The sequence below is a fragment of the Balaenoptera physalus genome (genome assembly GCF_965194825.1).
Source record: "Balaenoptera physalus genome assembly, chromosome: 2".
NCBI lineage: Eukaryota > Metazoa > Chordata > Mammalia > Artiodactyla > Balaenopteridae > Balaenoptera > Balaenoptera physalus.
Genome location: NC_138883.1, coordinates 154178695 through 154196669, shown reverse-complemented (window position 1 = coordinate 154196669; position 17975 = coordinate 154178695). Strand labels below are relative to the sequence as shown.

The 17975-nt window shown below is 37.0% G+C and overlaps 1 protein-coding gene across 2 annotated transcripts in view; it reads right to left on the bottom strand.

Annotated features, from left to right (window-relative positions):
* The window catches only part of NET1 (neuroepithelial cell transforming 1), a 53458-nt gene that overhangs the window by 16013 nt on the left and 19470 nt on the right, over positions 1–17975 (bottom strand). Inside the window, exon 2 of one of the 2 annotated variants that reach the window (XM_082450255.1) lies at positions 14031–14150. The exons of the other annotated variant lie outside the window; for it this stretch is intronic. Coding sequence (XP_082306381.1) covers positions 14031–14069 — 39 coding nt within the window. The 5' untranslated portion in view covers positions 14070–14150. The remainder of the gene's footprint in view (positions 1–14030; positions 14151–17975) is intronic. 2 annotated transcript variants of the gene reach the window in all.

Sequence of the window (17975 nt, the reverse complement as noted above, 5' to 3'; positions counted from 1 at the left end):
CTGTACAGCTCAGTGCTCAGGCACTGCTAGTTGTCATTCTACGAGTTAGGAGCAGAGCTGGGTTTAAAACCCAATCTCCTAGTCCCAGGCTAGTTTTGCTAAATAACTGCCAACATTTTATAGAGAAGGAAAGCATAAAACCACAGTAGAGAGATTACTTGTATTACAGGCAGGTAAATAAAAAGATAGTAACAAAATAGTTCCAGCTGCTTAAGTTTTAGAAGAGATCCTATTTCAATCAGTGGTTTACTTTAATGATCATGTTATTAATAGCAATTATTTATATGACTTTCTACAATTGAAACACAGATTGGTTGAGTATCTTTGTGTAGAAAATCTAGAGTTTATAAACTTAAAAACATAACTGTGTTATCTAAAAGTAATAATGCAGCTTTGTTTAAGAAATCAAGTTTTTGATAAAATTACTGTTTTCCAAAAATGAGGTTTAGTTATAGCCTCTGTTCTTCTGTTTGTATGGAGCCTTCAATGCTTCCTTTCCTAAAATTTGAATAAGGTAAAGAGAAAGATGTTTCCCTTCTCTACAGAAAAAGAACTATTACCCTACTTACCTTTTTTCTCCTTTTAATGTGAAATTAGAATTCTGGAATTTAGAAATAAATTAAAGCTGAAGAATAATCATTACTTTTTTTGGTATAGATATTTGTTTTTATTTACTTTTGTCTGGAACAATAACAAGCAATTGGAAATTAGGCTAGGAAAGCCTTATTATGGGTAAAGAAAAAACAAAAATCTAAGCTCTCTGCTGCCCTCTACAAGGGATATTGTGAAATGCAATTGCCAACCTACTTTTTTCCACTTTATGTTTGTAAGGACCTTATATTGCTAGTAAAATTTTTATCTTTAGCCCTGTGTAGCTCTCATGTTTTACATTGCTAAATTAAACGTATATTTTAAAATCGTACAAGTGTATAAAAAGATTCCACAGTTCATAAGAAATATTTTAAGGACTTTTTCTAAATATAAAAAAACTATGTTCCACTTTAAAACTCTAGAGTTCAAGATTACAAATAACTACTATGTATCTCACTGAAAATAGGTTAGTTAAAAATAGAATTTCAAATCTTACTAAAAAAGGAAACACTGATTGAAATATTAACAAAATGAAACTTCTGAGGAATGAGAGTTCCAAAATATCTAGTAATGAGTTAAAAACAACACCAAAACAGGCAGTCACATTTGGATGAGTATGAAAGAAGTTAGTAATGAAGTTATATGTGGATCTGAGTTCTTAAAAGTCATTTGGATTAAAATTTGAGTATGTCCAAGCTTTACTAAGAATTTACTTTGGGAAAAGATCAACTCAGATCAGTTAATACTATTAGAAAGACTATAAAAAGAATAGCTGACAGGCTAAGAAGCTTGGTGTTATCAAAACCATGGTTCTTTTTGCAATGATAATACAAACAGCAAATAAAATTGGGTATTGGTGCTGTTAGTGGTGACTTTTTATTTCAAGTACATAGGGATCTTCCAGTATCATGTAAAGATCGCTTATACTTATATAACAAAATGTTGAGTGGGATTTTCTGCCTTTTTCCCCGGAAACTCAGCTAAGGTCAAAACCTGAAGACCAACAACACTGTCTCGCGCCCGGCCTCCTGTTTTCTCAGCCCATTTCTTACTCCAGTTGTTGCTGCAGCAACCAGCTCCGCCTCCAACAGCTCCTGGCCTCAGCTGCGCCTCTCTGGCTTTCCACCCTGGGCTTCTCGGATGCTGAGTGTGGCATTTACACGTGTAGCCTGGAAGTGTGAGGGATTAACACCCCATGGGACAGCCATTGACTAATGGAGCACAGGAGCTAGTGGATAAAAGCCCCTCTTCAGACCCTTGAGAAGACAACTGTGTGGTGTATTTTACATGGCTCTTTAGAAGGTCCCATAATTAGACGCCCCCTTGTTCCCTGGCACCACACCTGAAAACAGACTACCTGTCAATTATCTCGCGTCTCAGGCTCTGATTTCTGGAGGGAACACCGGCTAAAGACACTGACACTGAGACTGGCCCTAGAGATTAGACACACCAGATGGGATTCTGGAACTGGTCACTCATTGATAAAATGGTGATAAGGACCAAGATATGAATTGGGTACAGATGGAGCAGTGAAGCAATGGCATATGTAGCAGTGGTGACAAATGAACAACACGGGGACAACAGTAATTGTAAGGATTGCAGAATTGGCTGGCTTTTGTTAACTGCTTTAAAAGCCTGAAAAAGCAGGTGGTAACCTGCAAGTTCTCAGAGTCATTACAGAGGGAAAGGCCAAGTGGGAGCCCCTGAAATTTCACCCCCTACACCTGGGCCAAGGTAATAAACCGAAGCAATATTGCACACTGAGAGAAAAAGCAGAGATGGCCATCAGAATTACAGCAGGTAGGAGTGGGAGTCTCTACTGTATCTCCATTCAGTTGATCTGTGTGCTTCCTGCATTGAGATGGACTGTGATGGCTAACAGTGGACCACAGAAAACTGAAGTGGTAGCTTTAATCTCAGCTGTTGTGCAAGATGTAGAACCTTTACTGGGATAGATCAACACATCTCTAGTATTTGGTACACGGCTATTAATCTAGCCTGTGTGTTCTTTTCAATAACCATTAGTAAGGAGCAAAAGTAGTTATCTTTTACATGGTAAAGACAGCACTCTAAATTTCATGTCCTGAGGCTGTTAACATTTTTGTTCTCTGTCACAGAGTCCACAAGGAGCTTGACATCCCATAGAGCATCATGTTAGTCTAGAATACTGATGACATCATACTAACAGGACATGGTGAATGGGAAATGGCAAGTATTCTGGACAGTCTAGGAAGTCAAATGCATGCCAAGAAAATTCAAGGGCTGCCATATTAGAAAAATTTTAATAGGTCCAATGGCCTGAGGCTTTCTGGGATCTCCCCTCCTAGGTAAAGGTCAAATTGTTGCACCTTGCATCCCAGCACTAAGAAAGAGGCATGGCACTAGGTTGGAGAGAGCAGACACTGCACTTGGAAATTCTGCTCTGGCCCATTAATGAGGTAATCTGAAACGCTCACAGTTTTGAGTAGGATCCAGAGCAAGAGAGGCCACTGTAGCAGGTCCAGGCTGGGTGTCAGGTGCCCTGCAGGCCATGTGAGCCAGTGTATCTGATCAAGTTTGAGATGTCTGTGGTAGACAAAGATGCAGTGTGACGTCTTTGGCAAGGCCAGGAAGAGAAATTCAATGCAGATTCCTAGGGTTCTGAAGCTAGGTATGCTTTCCATGGCAGGAAACCACTTGCTGTTTGAACAGCAGCTCCTGGTGTGCTAGCAGCCCTAGTAAAGACTGAGGACCTGCCCACGTTACATCATGTGACTAATGCAATTAGAGCTGCCCCAAATGAACAGGGCCAAGTATATCAACCGAGTCACAGGATTGGCCAGGTACCATGGAAATGGTCTATTTGGAATCAGGCCTGAACCAGTCCAAAGGGCATAAGTAAATTACTGAACAGATTGCCATGTTACCCGGTACATTACACTGAAATTTCCCCTTCAACTCCTCATCTGTTGGTGGGGGTGGGGTGGGCTTCTCAATAATCAACTGATAGAGAAAAACTTGGCCCTAGTTCACGGGTGGATTAGCTTCATCTGTTGTTTTGATCACTATTACGGACCCATTTAGGGATAGTCCTGAAGGGGCATGGTAAAGGGAAATACCTCCAGTGGGTAGAGCTGTAAGCAGCACACGTGGCTGTTCACTTTATACAGAGGGAGAAAGGGCATGAAGTACTGATCCATACAGGCCCCTGAGAAGTGGTGAATGGTCTGGCTGATTGGTCATGGACTTGGAAGGAGCAAAATCGGAAAGATTGAGGCATAATATTTTGGAGAAGAGGCATGCAGATGGACCTTCGGAGTGTGCACAAAGTGGGAGAATCCCTGTCTCATGTTAATGCTTATCAAGAGTACAGAGGTGCTAGTATCCTGGAGGCATTAGGTAAACAGGATGATTTAACTTGTGCATATCAGCAGGTCTCTCCCCGGGACTATCCCAGCAAAATAAGAAAAGGCCTGAGAAATAAAGCTGTTGGTCTTTGGGGGCCTGCACTTTTCATGGAAAGAGATTATTCTCTCTTCTCCTCAAGCCCTCCTTCCTTTAGGGACTCTCAAGAGCAGAGAGGGCCAATATGGCACTGACTCCACATGAGTTTCTGGTTCTACCAGTATGAGGAACAGAGAAGAGACTGGGGAGATGGTCTTGCTGGCATGGTTGCATCAGAGTAGGCAGACCCTACCCTGGGATGGTAGCACGCACTGGAAGGGCTGTTGGTATGCTGCTTGCTAAGGTCATCAAGAGGATGTGGCTAAATCTTGCAAGAGACTACCAATACCTAGGGGAGTTTCACAGAATGGATTCCTCATTAGCCATCACTCATTCTCACTGATCCCATAGAGGGAAATTCAGAACAGAAGTTACATCTAACAATGAAAAGGATTGTAATCTCATCCAGTAAGGTAAAGAGACTATCTTATTTCCAGTCCTTTCTCCCTGCCTAACATCCTGGAGGAGACTGGGTCTTAAGGAGGTGAGGAAAGGTATTCAAAGAGTAGAATACATGTCTCCCCCACAAATTTCTAGAGTTGCAGACAGCTATAATCTATGCCCCCAATAGGATGTAAGCTTCATGAGGGCAAAGACTTTGTTTTGCTCTCTGTGTCTGGCACATAGTAGGGGCTCCAAAATATATTGATAGAAATGAATGAGTGAATGAATGAATGAAGACCGAATATGCTGGCGAGTGGAGAAGAGCTACGAATCAAGTTTGAGATTAAAATTTTATCTTTAAGTACAGATAACAGAGGCTTAGAATGGCTATATAAGTTATACAGTCAAACAACTAGTAACACACAACTGATAAGTCCAAAAGTTAAGAGTTCATAACTTCTAAACAAGCTTCACTGGCCATAGCATAATTTCATTTGATTTATGGCTTATTTTATATTAGTTAGTAAAGCAAATAGAAGGAGATGTTAAAAGAAATATAATTAATATCCCCAGAAAACTAATAGAGGAAAATATATTAATGAAAAAAAAAGACTATTATGAGAAAACAAAACAAAGATCTAGAGATTGTGGAAATTAAAAAGAAATTGTCAAAACAAAAATGTCAATAATTAGGCTAAATAGCAGAACAGACACTAATGAGAAATTAGCAAATTAAGGAATTCTCCCAGAAAATAGCATAAAAGACTAAGAGATGGAAGAATTAAAAAAAAAAAAAGAAAAAAATGGAAGAATAAAAGAGAGTAATAAACATATAAAGTAATTCCAGATGTTCCAGATATTCCAAAATCTTCTGAATAGGAGTTTTAGAAGCAGAGACCAGAGAATAAAAGGATGAAAATAAACTAAAAAACAAGAAAATTTCACAATGCTGAATTAAATATGAATCTTTAGATTAGGTAGGTTGGTAGGTTGTGTGTTTCTAGAAATTTGTCCACTTCATCTAGGTTATCCATTCTATTAGTGTACAATTGTTCATAGTACTCTTGTAATCCTTTTTAGTCCTGTAAATTGGTAGTAATATCTCCACTTTCACTTCTAGATTTTAGTAATTTGAGTTTTCTCTTTTTTTTTTCCTTAGTCAATTTACCTAAAGGTTTGTCAATTTTGATCTTTTCAAAGAAGCACATTTTAGTTTCATTGATTTTTCTCAATTTCTCTCTTGACTGTTCTATTCCCTATTTTATTTAAGTCTACTCTAATCTTTACTATTTCCTTCCTTCTGCTAGCTTTGAGTTTAGCTTGTTTGTCTTTTTCTGGTTCCTTAAAGTGTGAGGTTAGGTTGTTGATTTGAGATCTTTCTTCCTTTTTAATGTGAGCATTCATAGCTATATGTTTCTCTCTTAGCACTGCTTTTGCTACATCCCATTAGTTTTGGTATATTTTGCTTTCACTTTCATTTGCCTCAAGGTCTTTTCTAATTTCCCTTGTGATTTCATCTCTGACCCATCAGCTGTTTACTAGTATGTTGTTTAATTTTTACATACTTGTGATTTTTCCAGTTTTCCTTCTGTTACTGATTTCTAGTTTCATTCCACTGTGATTGGAATAGTACTTTGTATAATTCTATCTTTTCAAATTTATTAAGACTTGTTTTGTGGCCTAAAATATGGTCTATCCTGGAGAATGCTCTATGTGCACCTGAGAAAAATATATATTCCACTGTTTTGAGGTAAGATGTTTTGTATTTGTCTGTTAAGTCCAATTGGTTTATGGTGGCGTTCAAGTTCTCTATTTCCTTATTAATTTTCTGCCTGGTCGTCTATCACAACAATTGGAAAAAGGTTTTAAATATTAATAAAATCCAGGGCTAACAAGAGTGTAGGGATATGTTTATTATCATAGACTGATGGAGAAGTGAAAATCTATCAAACTTTTCTGGAAGGCAAATGAACAGTATTATCAAAACTGAAATTTGCAACCCAGCAATTCCACTTCTGGGTAACTGTATTATAGACATAAGCATCGTCCCTCATTTGTGCACAAGGAAGAGGTACATTAAGCATTATTTTTAATGTGGAAAAAAAAGAAAAATATACTAAAGGGCCATTCTTAAAGGACTGGTTAAGTAGATTATGGTACTTAAATACTATGGAATACTATTAAAAAAAAAAGCACGAGGTAGCCCTATATGTATTGATAAGATATAAATAGCAAAAGCAAGCTATAGCATAAGTACAGGATAATCATATACATGTCACCATTATACACACTGTGTGAAAGTAGGTAAATAAACAGAAAAGGACCTGGAACACATAAAATAAAATAATAACTGGTTACTTCAGAGGATGGAGGTGATCAGAGGGGACTTGAAAAAGTTGTTTTACTTTTGTACAAGGACAATGCATTTGTGTGTTACTTTTACAATTAAAAAGCACAAAAAAGTATTTAGATGCACACAGCAGTCTAGGAATGATTCATAGCTATCTAGGAATGATTAAGTTTAAGGATAAATAGCTCTGGATTAATGGCTTTTTAGAGCATTATCAGGAATAATTATTTTATATTTAATTTTCATATTTTAAGTTAAGAGGAACCATTTTGTTATACCTTTGGTTCCTCTTAACTTTTATCACCTGTACCAGCAGTTGGCTTTATTTTCTGGACTTCTGTCACAGAGAAACAATGTTTTATTATTTTACAGGGCAACAGTAGAGATCACAAGTTATATCAAAATGCAAAGTGAAGGGCGGTAAGGTAGCCTTATTCATAAGTTAAGTCACCAGCTTTTGTGTGCCAGCTAGCTTCAAACTTTTCAAATCTGTGCCCCAGGAAAATAACCAATTACCTGTCATAGTTATTAAGGAATAAAGTACATAATTTAGTATTATGTTTAATCTAAAATTGCAGAGTACAGCAATACTCAAAATATAACACTTCAATAGGCTATTTAACTTTTAAGAAAATGAGATCCCCAAATCTGAACATTCAGAAAAAGAACAAACCATTCATATATTTTAAAAGATTTCTTCTGAAGTGTTTTGGTTTGTTTTTTGATCATTGACTATCAGAGTTAAAGAACTTCAGTCATAAAAATATGACTCAGTATTAACTCATCAATGGAACAGGATAGAAAGCCCAGAGATAAACCCACACACATATGGTCACCTTATCTTTGATAAAGGAGGCAAGCATATACAGTGGAGAAAAGACAGCCTCTTCAATAAGTGGTGCTGGGAAAACTGGACAGGTACATGTAAAAGTAAGAAATTAGAACACTCCCTAACACCATACACAAAAATAAACTCAAAATGGATTAAAGACCTAAATGTAAGGCCAGACACTATAAAACTCTTAGAGGAAAACATAGGCAGAACACTCTATGACATAAATCACAGCAAGATCCTTTTTGACCCACCTCCTAGAGAAATGGAAATAAAAACAAAAATAAACAAATGGGACCTAATGAAACTTAAAAGCTTTTGCACAGCAAAGGAAAACATAAACAAGACCAAAAGACAGCCCTCAGAATGGGAGAAAATATTTGCAAATGAAGCAACTGACAAAGGATTCATCTCCAAGATTTACAAGCAGCTCATGCAGCTCAATATCAGAAAAACAAACAACCCAATCCAAAAATGGGCAGAAGACCTAAATAGACATTTCTCCAAAGAAGATATACAGATTGCCAACAGACACATGAAAGAATGATCAACATCATTAATCATTAGAGAAATGCAAATCAAAACTACAATGAGATATCATCTCACACCGGTCAGAATGGCCATCATCAAAAAATCTAGAAACAATAAATGCTGGAGAGGGTGTGGAGAAAAGGGAACACTCTTGCACTGTTGGTGGGAATGTAAATTGATACAGCCACTATGGAGAACAGTATGGAGGTTCCTTAAAAAACTAAAACAGAACTACCATATGACCCAGCAATCCCACTACTGGGCATATACCCTGAGAAAACCATAATTCAAAAAGAGTCATGTACCAAAATGTTCATAGCAGCTCTATTTACAATAGCCAGGACATGGAAGCAACCTAAGTGTCCATCATCGGGTGAATGGATAAAGAAGATGTGGCACATATATACAATGGAATATTACTCAACCATAAAAAGAAACGAAATGGGGTTATTTGTAGTGAGGTGGATGGACCTAGAGTCTGTCATACAGAGTGAAGTAAGTCAGAAAGAGAAAAACAAATACAGTATGCTAACACATATATATGGAATCTGAGGAAAAAAAAAAAAAAAAGGTCATGAAGAACCTAGTGGCAAGACGGGAATAAAGACACAGACCTACTAGAGAATGGACTTGAGGATATGGGGAAGGGGAAGGGGAAGAGAGTGGCATGGACATATATACACTACCAAATGTAAAACAGATAGCTAGCGGGAAGCAGCCACATAGCACAGGGAGATCAGCTCGGTGCTTTGTGACCACCTAGAGGGGTGGGATAGGGAGGTTGGGAGGGAGGGAGACGCAAGAGGGAAGAGATATGGGAACATATGTATATGTATAACTGATTTACTTTGTTATAAAGCAGAAACTAACACACCATTGTAAAGCAATTATACTCCAATAAAGACGTTAAAAAAATATGACTTAGTATTACTCATTCCAGTATTATTTCACATTAATAAAGTAAACAAAGTAAACAGTCACTTTTGACTCTTCCTTATCAGAAGAAAAAGGCAAGGTTATGGCTGCTAAGAAACAGAGCTGAGAAACACCTTTGGAAAACAAATACTGTGTTCTTTTTAAAATGAATAAACTTATACATACCACAGTAGTAAGACAACCTGATAAAAGATAGTGCTGAAATTTTACTTAGAGACAAATTTGATAAGCAATCACAGCTTCATAGCCAATGATGCATCATATGATAATTCAATTAACATTAATATTAAATTCTTCATATAAGATATCCTAAGTCAAAATACATAACACAATGCTCATGTTACATCCTTACCCAAATCCAAGGTCTTATTTCATTTATTTGACCAATATTACTTCATCTGTTCACTCATCAAACAGATGGCTATGAAATATAGAGGGAAATAAAGTGAATGATTTTCAGCAACAGGCATTAAATGATCATACGAATTGATTACATTTAGCTTATTACATACTAACTACTGTACTTAGATGAAAGCCCACGCAAAAAACAGGGGTTGGGGAGCTGACAGAGTATCTATTTTGGGGGGAAGGTAAGTTTAAGAATGCCATACTCTTAACTCAGTGGTTTTCAACCCTGGCTATAAGTAACAATCACCTGGACATCTTAAAAACAAACAAAAAAACAAAAAAATTCCCTCCTCCCCAAATGTTCCTAGGTCCCAATGTCACCCACCCTCATTCCTTACCCCATCACCCCACGTTCACATAGTCTGGGATAAGGCCGAGCAGCACATTTCTTCCCCTAAAAGCTCCCAGGTGACTCTGACCTGCCGCCAGGGTTGAGCACCTCTGTTTTAGCCAGTCATTATTTTCAAGGTATAAATATAGCTTAATGCTACTGTGAACTTCACTGCTAACTTCTTTCCTCCTCATGGAATCCTAACTTGCTCCTTCCCCATTCAATTCTCCCTACCAAGGGGTATATAGGAGAAGTAGCCATCCTAGGCGGGTGGGGGCATGAAATACACGAAGAGGGGTAAGACTCTGGGAAGGGCTCCTGGAGATAATGCCTGAATAGCGGATAAAGAGGCATGAGCCAGGTAAAGAAAGGGAATGAGGATGTGCAAAAGAAAGGGAACAGGAAGTATGATACGAGAAATTCTGGAGCGATGGAATAGGGAAGCTCATCATAAAGGGGTTTATATGTTAAGTAAAAGATTTGATTTTTATCTTTAAAGCAATAAACAGCTTCTGAAATAACTCAAGCAAGGTACTAAAAAGACCAAGTCGTGGAGAAAGATCAATATGGCATCATAAAGAGGCTACAGGCAGGGAGGCCAGTTACAAACCCCTAGAAGCAATTGGATAAAAAGTTCTGAACATCAGGACTGTGATCTGGCTTAAGGATTCAGATTAGGAGTCATCAGTTTTAGACAGCAGCATCTATTGAGTGAATGAGTTCTCCAAGAAGGATTAACTAAGAAGAAAAGATTGATAAAGATGGAACCTTAGGAATTCTGTTTTCATTTCCACAGCCATTACTCCAATTCAAGGCCTCTAGAGTATACCAGACCATTACTAACCTATACCAGACCATTACTAACCTATACCTTCTACACAGATGGAAAGACTATACTTCAGAAAATCATTTCAAGAATCCAGAATGTTGTTTCTGTTGATTTTCATGGGAGATCAATAAATTCTTCAGTCTATCATTTATAGCCTTCAACTAAGTGGCCAATTAACCTTCTGTACTTCATTTCTTAGTTCTTCATATATTTCTTTGACTCTTTCCAAATCATTTGTTTATCATTATATTAACATAACTGATTTTAATTCTTGGTATTTGTAGATTCCCCTTCTCTAGCTGGGTTGGTCTTCCCAAGTTCATGTTTGCTTTCATAAAAACCCAACTCCAAACCAAGACCTCCAAAATATCTTCTATGACTCTCATTCCTCCTTCTAATACCAACTGGTACTCCTGCACAGTCTATTGTAATCTCTGCAGGTATGATTTTGTCAGAGGTTCTTGTTTCCTGTTTGTATATAGTCTTATCTCTAAGGTCCAGTATGGTGCTTGAAACATTGTGGGTGCTCCATGAATGTCTGTGGAAATAAAAAAAAAAAAAAAAAAGAGGGCTTCCCTGGTGGTGCAGTGGTTAAGAATCCGCCTGCCAATGCAGGGGACACGGGTTCGAGCCCTGGTCTGGGAAGATCCCACAGGCCGCGGAGCAACTAAGCCCGTGTGCCACAACTACTGAGCCTGCACTCTAGAGCCCGTGAGCCACAACTACTGAGCCTGCGTGCCGCAACTACTGAAGCCCACGTGCCTAAAGCCTGCGCTCTGCAACAAGAGAAGACACCGCAATAAGAAGCCCGCGTACCGCAATGAAGAGTAGCCCCCGCTCACCGCAACTAGAGAAAGCCCACGCACAGCAACGAAGACCCAGTGCAGCCAAAAATAAATAAATAAAAATACAACTCTGTAAGGGTAGATGTTAACTCTGTAGGGACTGATAGCAATGTAAATATATTTGGTAGGCAGACATGTAGATGAGGCTATTAATCTATTTTGTATCAAATTTAGTGATTGTACTCCACCATTCCTTCTTTCAGTGATTAGAATACTTCAGCGTTTCCTATAGTCCTTTGACCAGCTTTACCATTCTGTTGGCTTACTCATTAATACATTAATACACTAATCTTTGACAGGTCTTCACTCTTTAAAGAAAAAGAAAAGGCAGATAGAGTGACTACCATAGCAAAACAGAAAACCCAATACATACCAAAAATGAGAGTGCTTCCCCCCACACCTTTTGTTGGTCAGATGGAGGCAAACTGAACAGCTATGAGACCCACATGGTTTCAGCATTTGTGCACAGAGAAGCAAAGGGAAGGCAACTGGGCTTGTCTGATGGCCCCGAGAATAGGGGAACCCCCACAATGGTGCACTGCGAACAGTGGTCTAAACTGGAAGGATTCCAAGGATCAAAGCCTTACACCAAGGGCAAGAGCACTTCCAAGTAACAAGGTTTATTGGTGCTGGAGCAGTCTGGGCCACAGAAACTCTTGAAACTAACACTGCACTGAGAAAAACTTCTAGGAGTAGGATCCAAATTGAGCAGAACAGGGTAACAGAAGCAAAGACAAGAAACAGTCCAGATAAAAGAGAAAGGGAGCAGAAACGAAAGATTTCAGAAAACATGAGGCCATACTTTTTTTTTTTTAATAGATCTTTGCGGGAGTATAGTTGCTTCACAATACTGTTAGTTTCTGTTGCACAACAAAGCAAATCAGCCATATGCATACACATGTCCCCTCCCTCTTGAGCCTCCCTCCCATCCTCCCTATCCCACCCCTCTAGGTCATGCAAAGCACCGAGCCGATATCCCTGTGCTAATGCTGCTGCTTCCCACCAGCCAACTATTTTACATTCGGTAGTGTATATATGTCCATGCTACTCTCACTTCACCCCAGCTTTGCCCTCCCAACCCCACGTCCTCAAGTCCATTCTCCATGTCTACCTCTTTATTCCTGCCCTGCAACTAGGTTCATCAGTACTACTTTTTTTTTTAGATTCCATATATATGCGTTAGCATACGGTATTTGTTTTTCTCTTTCTGACTTACTTCACTCTGTATGACAGACTCTAGTCCACCCACCTCACTACAAATAACTCAATTTTGTTTCTTTTTATGGCTGAGTAATATTCCATTGTATATACGTGCCACATCTTCTTTATCCATTTATCTGTCGATGGACATTTAAGTTGGTTCCATGTCCTGGCTATTGTAAATAGAGCTGCAATGAACATTGTGGTACATGACTCTTTTTGAATTATGGTTTTCTCAGGGTATATGGGTAGTGGGATTGCTGGTCATACTGTAGTTCTATTTTTAGTTTTCTAAAGACAAAGGAGGCAGGAACATACAATGGAGAAAAGACAGCCTCTTCAATAAGTGGTGCTGGGAAAACTGGACAGCTACATGTAAAAGAATGAAATTAGAACACTACCTAACACCATACACAAAAATAAACTCCAAATGGATTAAAGACTTAAATGTAAGACCAGAAACTGTAAAACTCTTAGAGGAAAAACACTCTTTGACATAAACCACAGCAAGATCTTTTTTGACCCACCTCCTAGAGTAACGGAAATAAAAAGAAAAACAAACAAATGGGACTTAATTAAACTTAAAAACTTTTGCACAGCAAAGGAAACCATAAACAAGACAAAGAGGCCATACTTTTAAAAATCACTTTGTGAAAACAACAGAAGAGGGGCTCTAGAGTCATGAAGCTGAAAACAGGCTACCATGGCCCACTCCTCTCACCTAAAAATACAGGAAAGGACAACTTAATGTACTTCAGAAAAGAATCATGAAACCCATTTAAAACTACTATAAGAAAACAAAATGTGGAGTAGAATAATGTCTTTTTAGCCTAAAATAAATGAAGAAAATTATAGAAGCTATGAAAGAATATAAAGTTCAGAAATTAGGTAAGTGGAAAAAGGAGGATTTGAAATGAGGTGATAGAAGGAAAGAATTAAAAATAAAATTATTTCAGAATGAAAAAAACCAATGACTAATGCATTAAGAGAAAAAGAAGGTAAAAAAGGAAAATGAATTTAAAAATAAAAAAGACAAAAAAATGTTTTGAAAGAAAGTGATAAAAAGATACAAAAAGAAGACCCAACCTAAGTATAAAGGGCAGGGAGGGGAGGCAAAAACAATAGAATAGAAAAAATACCAAAAACTATAATTCAAGAAAAAATGCTCCTAAAATAAAAGATGACTTGAAACTATACAATTATAACTTTTCAACAGTGGCACTTTATACCAGAAAACAATGGAGTAAAATATTTAATATATTCAAGGAAAGAAAATATGAGCCATAGATTTCATATTCATCCAAACTAACCTTCAAGTATAAAGGCTGCAAACAAACTGATATGAACATTCAATAACTCAGGGAATACTGCTCCCATGAACACTTCCTCTGAATTTACTCAACTCTAGAGCAGGGGTCAGCAAACTTTTTCTGTAAAAAAAAAACAGTAAATATTTTAGCCTTTGCAGGTCACATGGTCTCTGTCACAACTACTGAACTTCTGCCACTGTAGTGTTTTAAAAAGCAGCCATAAACAATATGTAAATAAATGGGCAGGTCAGATATGGCTTGTGGGCCACAGTTTGCGGACCCCTGTGCTAAAGAATGAGCTTAAGAAAACCAAAAACCTAAAAAGGTATAGAGAGAAGGACTGGTGCGGATCATTAAATATATATTTAACTGTAGAACTAAGTCTAAATGGTGGTTATCAGGGTACACAGCATAGTTTATAATGGCTGAATGTGCTGACCCTGGATATACAGCAAAACTATTTTTTTTAAAAATGGAGACTGATGAGTGTACATGAAAAGTAAAATAAGCACTTATTACTTTAAATATATTAACTTAGAATAAAGAGAGATTACTTCAGTCAGAGGAGAGGAGAGGAGGGAGAAGAGGTGCTAGTTAATTAAAACAATGCTCACAGGAATGAACAAATCTACAACAGACAAAAAGAGGGAAGTGAAGGCATCATAGAAAGATAACCAATAGAACAAATACATGAATCTTCCTAAATACTGAAAGATATAACAAAGCTAAAACATACAAGTAAAACAAAAAGGAGAGAATAAAATAGAACACATAAGGAAAGATAACATGCTACTGTTTATCCAAGCAAGTGGGATATACAAACATATGTAATTGCTTATAATTTTAAAAAGTGGAAGGATAAACCATGAAATTAATAAAAGGAAAAAAAAAAACATTTTGTATAGAAGAAAGAAGTAGGGTAGAAGAGCCAGGGATAGAAACAAGAATCTTGTAGAACTGACTTTGAAATTCTACACAATTTTGTTACATGGTTATAAGAAAAATTAAATTTAAAAAGCAGTAATTCTTAAAAATTGCAAATAAAGTGAGTTGGCATAATTACACATAGAAAAGAACTAGTTCAATAATTTTAAAACATAAAATTTATATATCCTCACTATAACCTATATAACAAAAAATGTGAAACAAAATTTTTTCAGTAATTTTATCATTTATAGTAATGTGGTAGTAATTTGTAATAATGTAGATTTGTCTTTGAACCAAGGGTAAATCAAGTGAGTAATTATGTCAGTGTCCCACAGAAACCAGATTTTCGGTGCAGTTGAAGGAGATCTAGGCAGTAAGATTAATGAGATTAAGTAAAAGATCCTTTAGCGTTGAATTTAACATATCAGTATAAACTCATAATTTATTTTATCTTAAAAATTATATATATATTTTTAGCTCTGTCCATTAAAAAGGCCTAAAAACAATGATCAATTGGTAGCAACAAGTGTTCAAAATGCCCAGATTTTAGCCTCTAAAATCAGGGCTTTTAGAAATGACTGATTCCAGGTATGGAGCAGGAAAAAAAGAAATATACAAGTGGGCTTGGAATAACCTGTCATCCAGGAAGAAAAGGAGGCCATTTAGCCTCTAGATATGAGGTGAGGGTCATGTCAAAAGGACATAGGGAATCAAAACGTCCTACACCTAAAATTTATACAATGTTTTATGTCAATTATATCTTAATAAAGCTGGGGAAAAAGGACATAGGAGCCCTCCTGAGGCAGCACCCAGAGGCCAAAAATGGGAAAATTTGAGCATAGTAAGAGTAATAACTAAAATGGATCAAAACACAAAAAATGTGTTCATATCCATGAGTTCATAATAATATTAAAAAGAAAAATCATTAGTTACTTTTAGAGCATTTTAATGAATAAAACTCATTATTTTTGAAAACTGATAAAGGAAAGGAATCAAGCACTTGTCCTACCTTTATTATAAATCAGTACCTTTGAGTAACCAAGGCTGATGAGGGGAATTTTCTCTTTACAGAAGTATTCCAGTTAATAAACAAAGGACTGATAAAGGCACAATATAACCACTTTGCAACCTCCAATGAATAAATGGATCTAGGCAATGATAATTAATGTTGGGAACACCACAAAAAGACATTACATACCTTCTGAGGGAAGTACGTAATAGCCCCAAACACTCTCTAGATCTAACTACCAATTTATCAGAAATACAGAGAAAAGAGGAACACAGGAAATGATACCATGGGGATGCAGTCACAACTCTTCAGGCTGTGGAAAGCTCCCCAGGAAAAAAGACATGGTTTCCTCAACAACAACAAAAATTTGCAGGAAAACAAAGAGCTAGAGAGGAAACCTATATATTAAAAGATACTTAAGAGATATAATCAATCTCACTGTCTGGACCTTAAATGAATTCCAATTCAAACAGACAAAATGAACAAAAACAAAACAAAACATGTTTAAGACAATCAAGGAAAGTGAGAACACTGACTCTGATGATACAGATGAAATGATACAATGTCTAGGATTTGCTTCAAAATAATCCAGGGGAGGGTAGGTGAGTGGAGAGATGATATGAGACTGATCTGATGGTATATTAATTATTGCTGAAGCAGGGGTGAAAAAAAGGAGGACTGTCTTTAAGTAGATCTGACCATGGATTTTATTGTGGCAAACTCTTATTTCTGCATATGATTTCATTTGAAGCATACCTAAAAATACTCAGGGTTGTCATTCACACCTTTTTCTTTCTTTGAAAACAAGATTTTTAAAATGTAACTAAAACTGTTTTGCAAAAAGCCTAACACTTAAAACACATAATTCTTCTATAAAGACATGTACACATACCCACAAAATCTGGATTGCCAGATTTGCTAAAATGTTGATGGGCAGACCTATAAAAATTTAATTTTTAGAAAATACCTTGTCTTTAAAAAGAAGCAGGGACTTCCCTGGTGGCGCAGTGGATAAGAATCTGCCTGCCAATGCAGGGGACCCGGGTTCAATCCCTGGTCTGGGAAGATCCCACATGCCATGGAGCAACTAAGCCTGTGCGCCACAACTACTGAGCCTGTGCTCTAGAGCCCACAAGCCACAACTACTGAGCCCGCGTGCCATGACTACTGAAGCCCATGCGCCTAGAACCTGTGCTGCGCAACAAGAGAAGCCACAACAAGGAGAAGCCCGTGCACCACAAAGAAGAGTAGCCCCCGCTCACCGCAACTACAGAAAGCCTGCATGCAGCAACGAAAACCCAACACAGCCAAAAATAAATAAAAAATTAAATCTTAAAAAAAAAAATTTCCAACCCTTTAAAAAAGAAAATAAAAATAAAAAGCAGCAGCTGCCATCATTAAACGTGATGTGAAAGATTTTTTAAAAATCTTACTTTAAAAATGTATAACTTTTCCATAACAATCTTTTTAAAAAGGTTCCTTAAAACCAAGATGGTTCTGTAAAACTTGCCAACTGACAAAAATGAAATAAGTAATTTCAAAGATACCAGTTTTGGACTTAACTACAATTTTACAAAAGAGGATTTTTTTTGGGGGAGGGCAGTTTTTTAAAATTATTATTACATTTTTCTTATTCTTTTAAAAAATTTTTATTTGAGTATAATTGATTTACAATACATTATTAAATATAATTATTTACATAATTAAATAATTAAAATAATTATTACAATTATTAAAAATAATTATTTTTAAGTTTGCACTGGGTTTTAGTTTATCATAGATCACACATTGGAAACCCCTGGGCTACATCTGGCTCGCAGACAAGTTGTTTGGCTTGCATGGTTTTTTAGAAAAAATTTGATCCAACATTTAAAATTTAGGAGATTTCACACAAAACCCCAGATTTGGGGGCTAGAGCACAGGAGCAGCTACCTCTCTTGAGGAGAGGCATGGTGCCCTTCTGCTCACCACAGTCCCCCACCCTACTCCTTTCTCTGCATAGACTACAA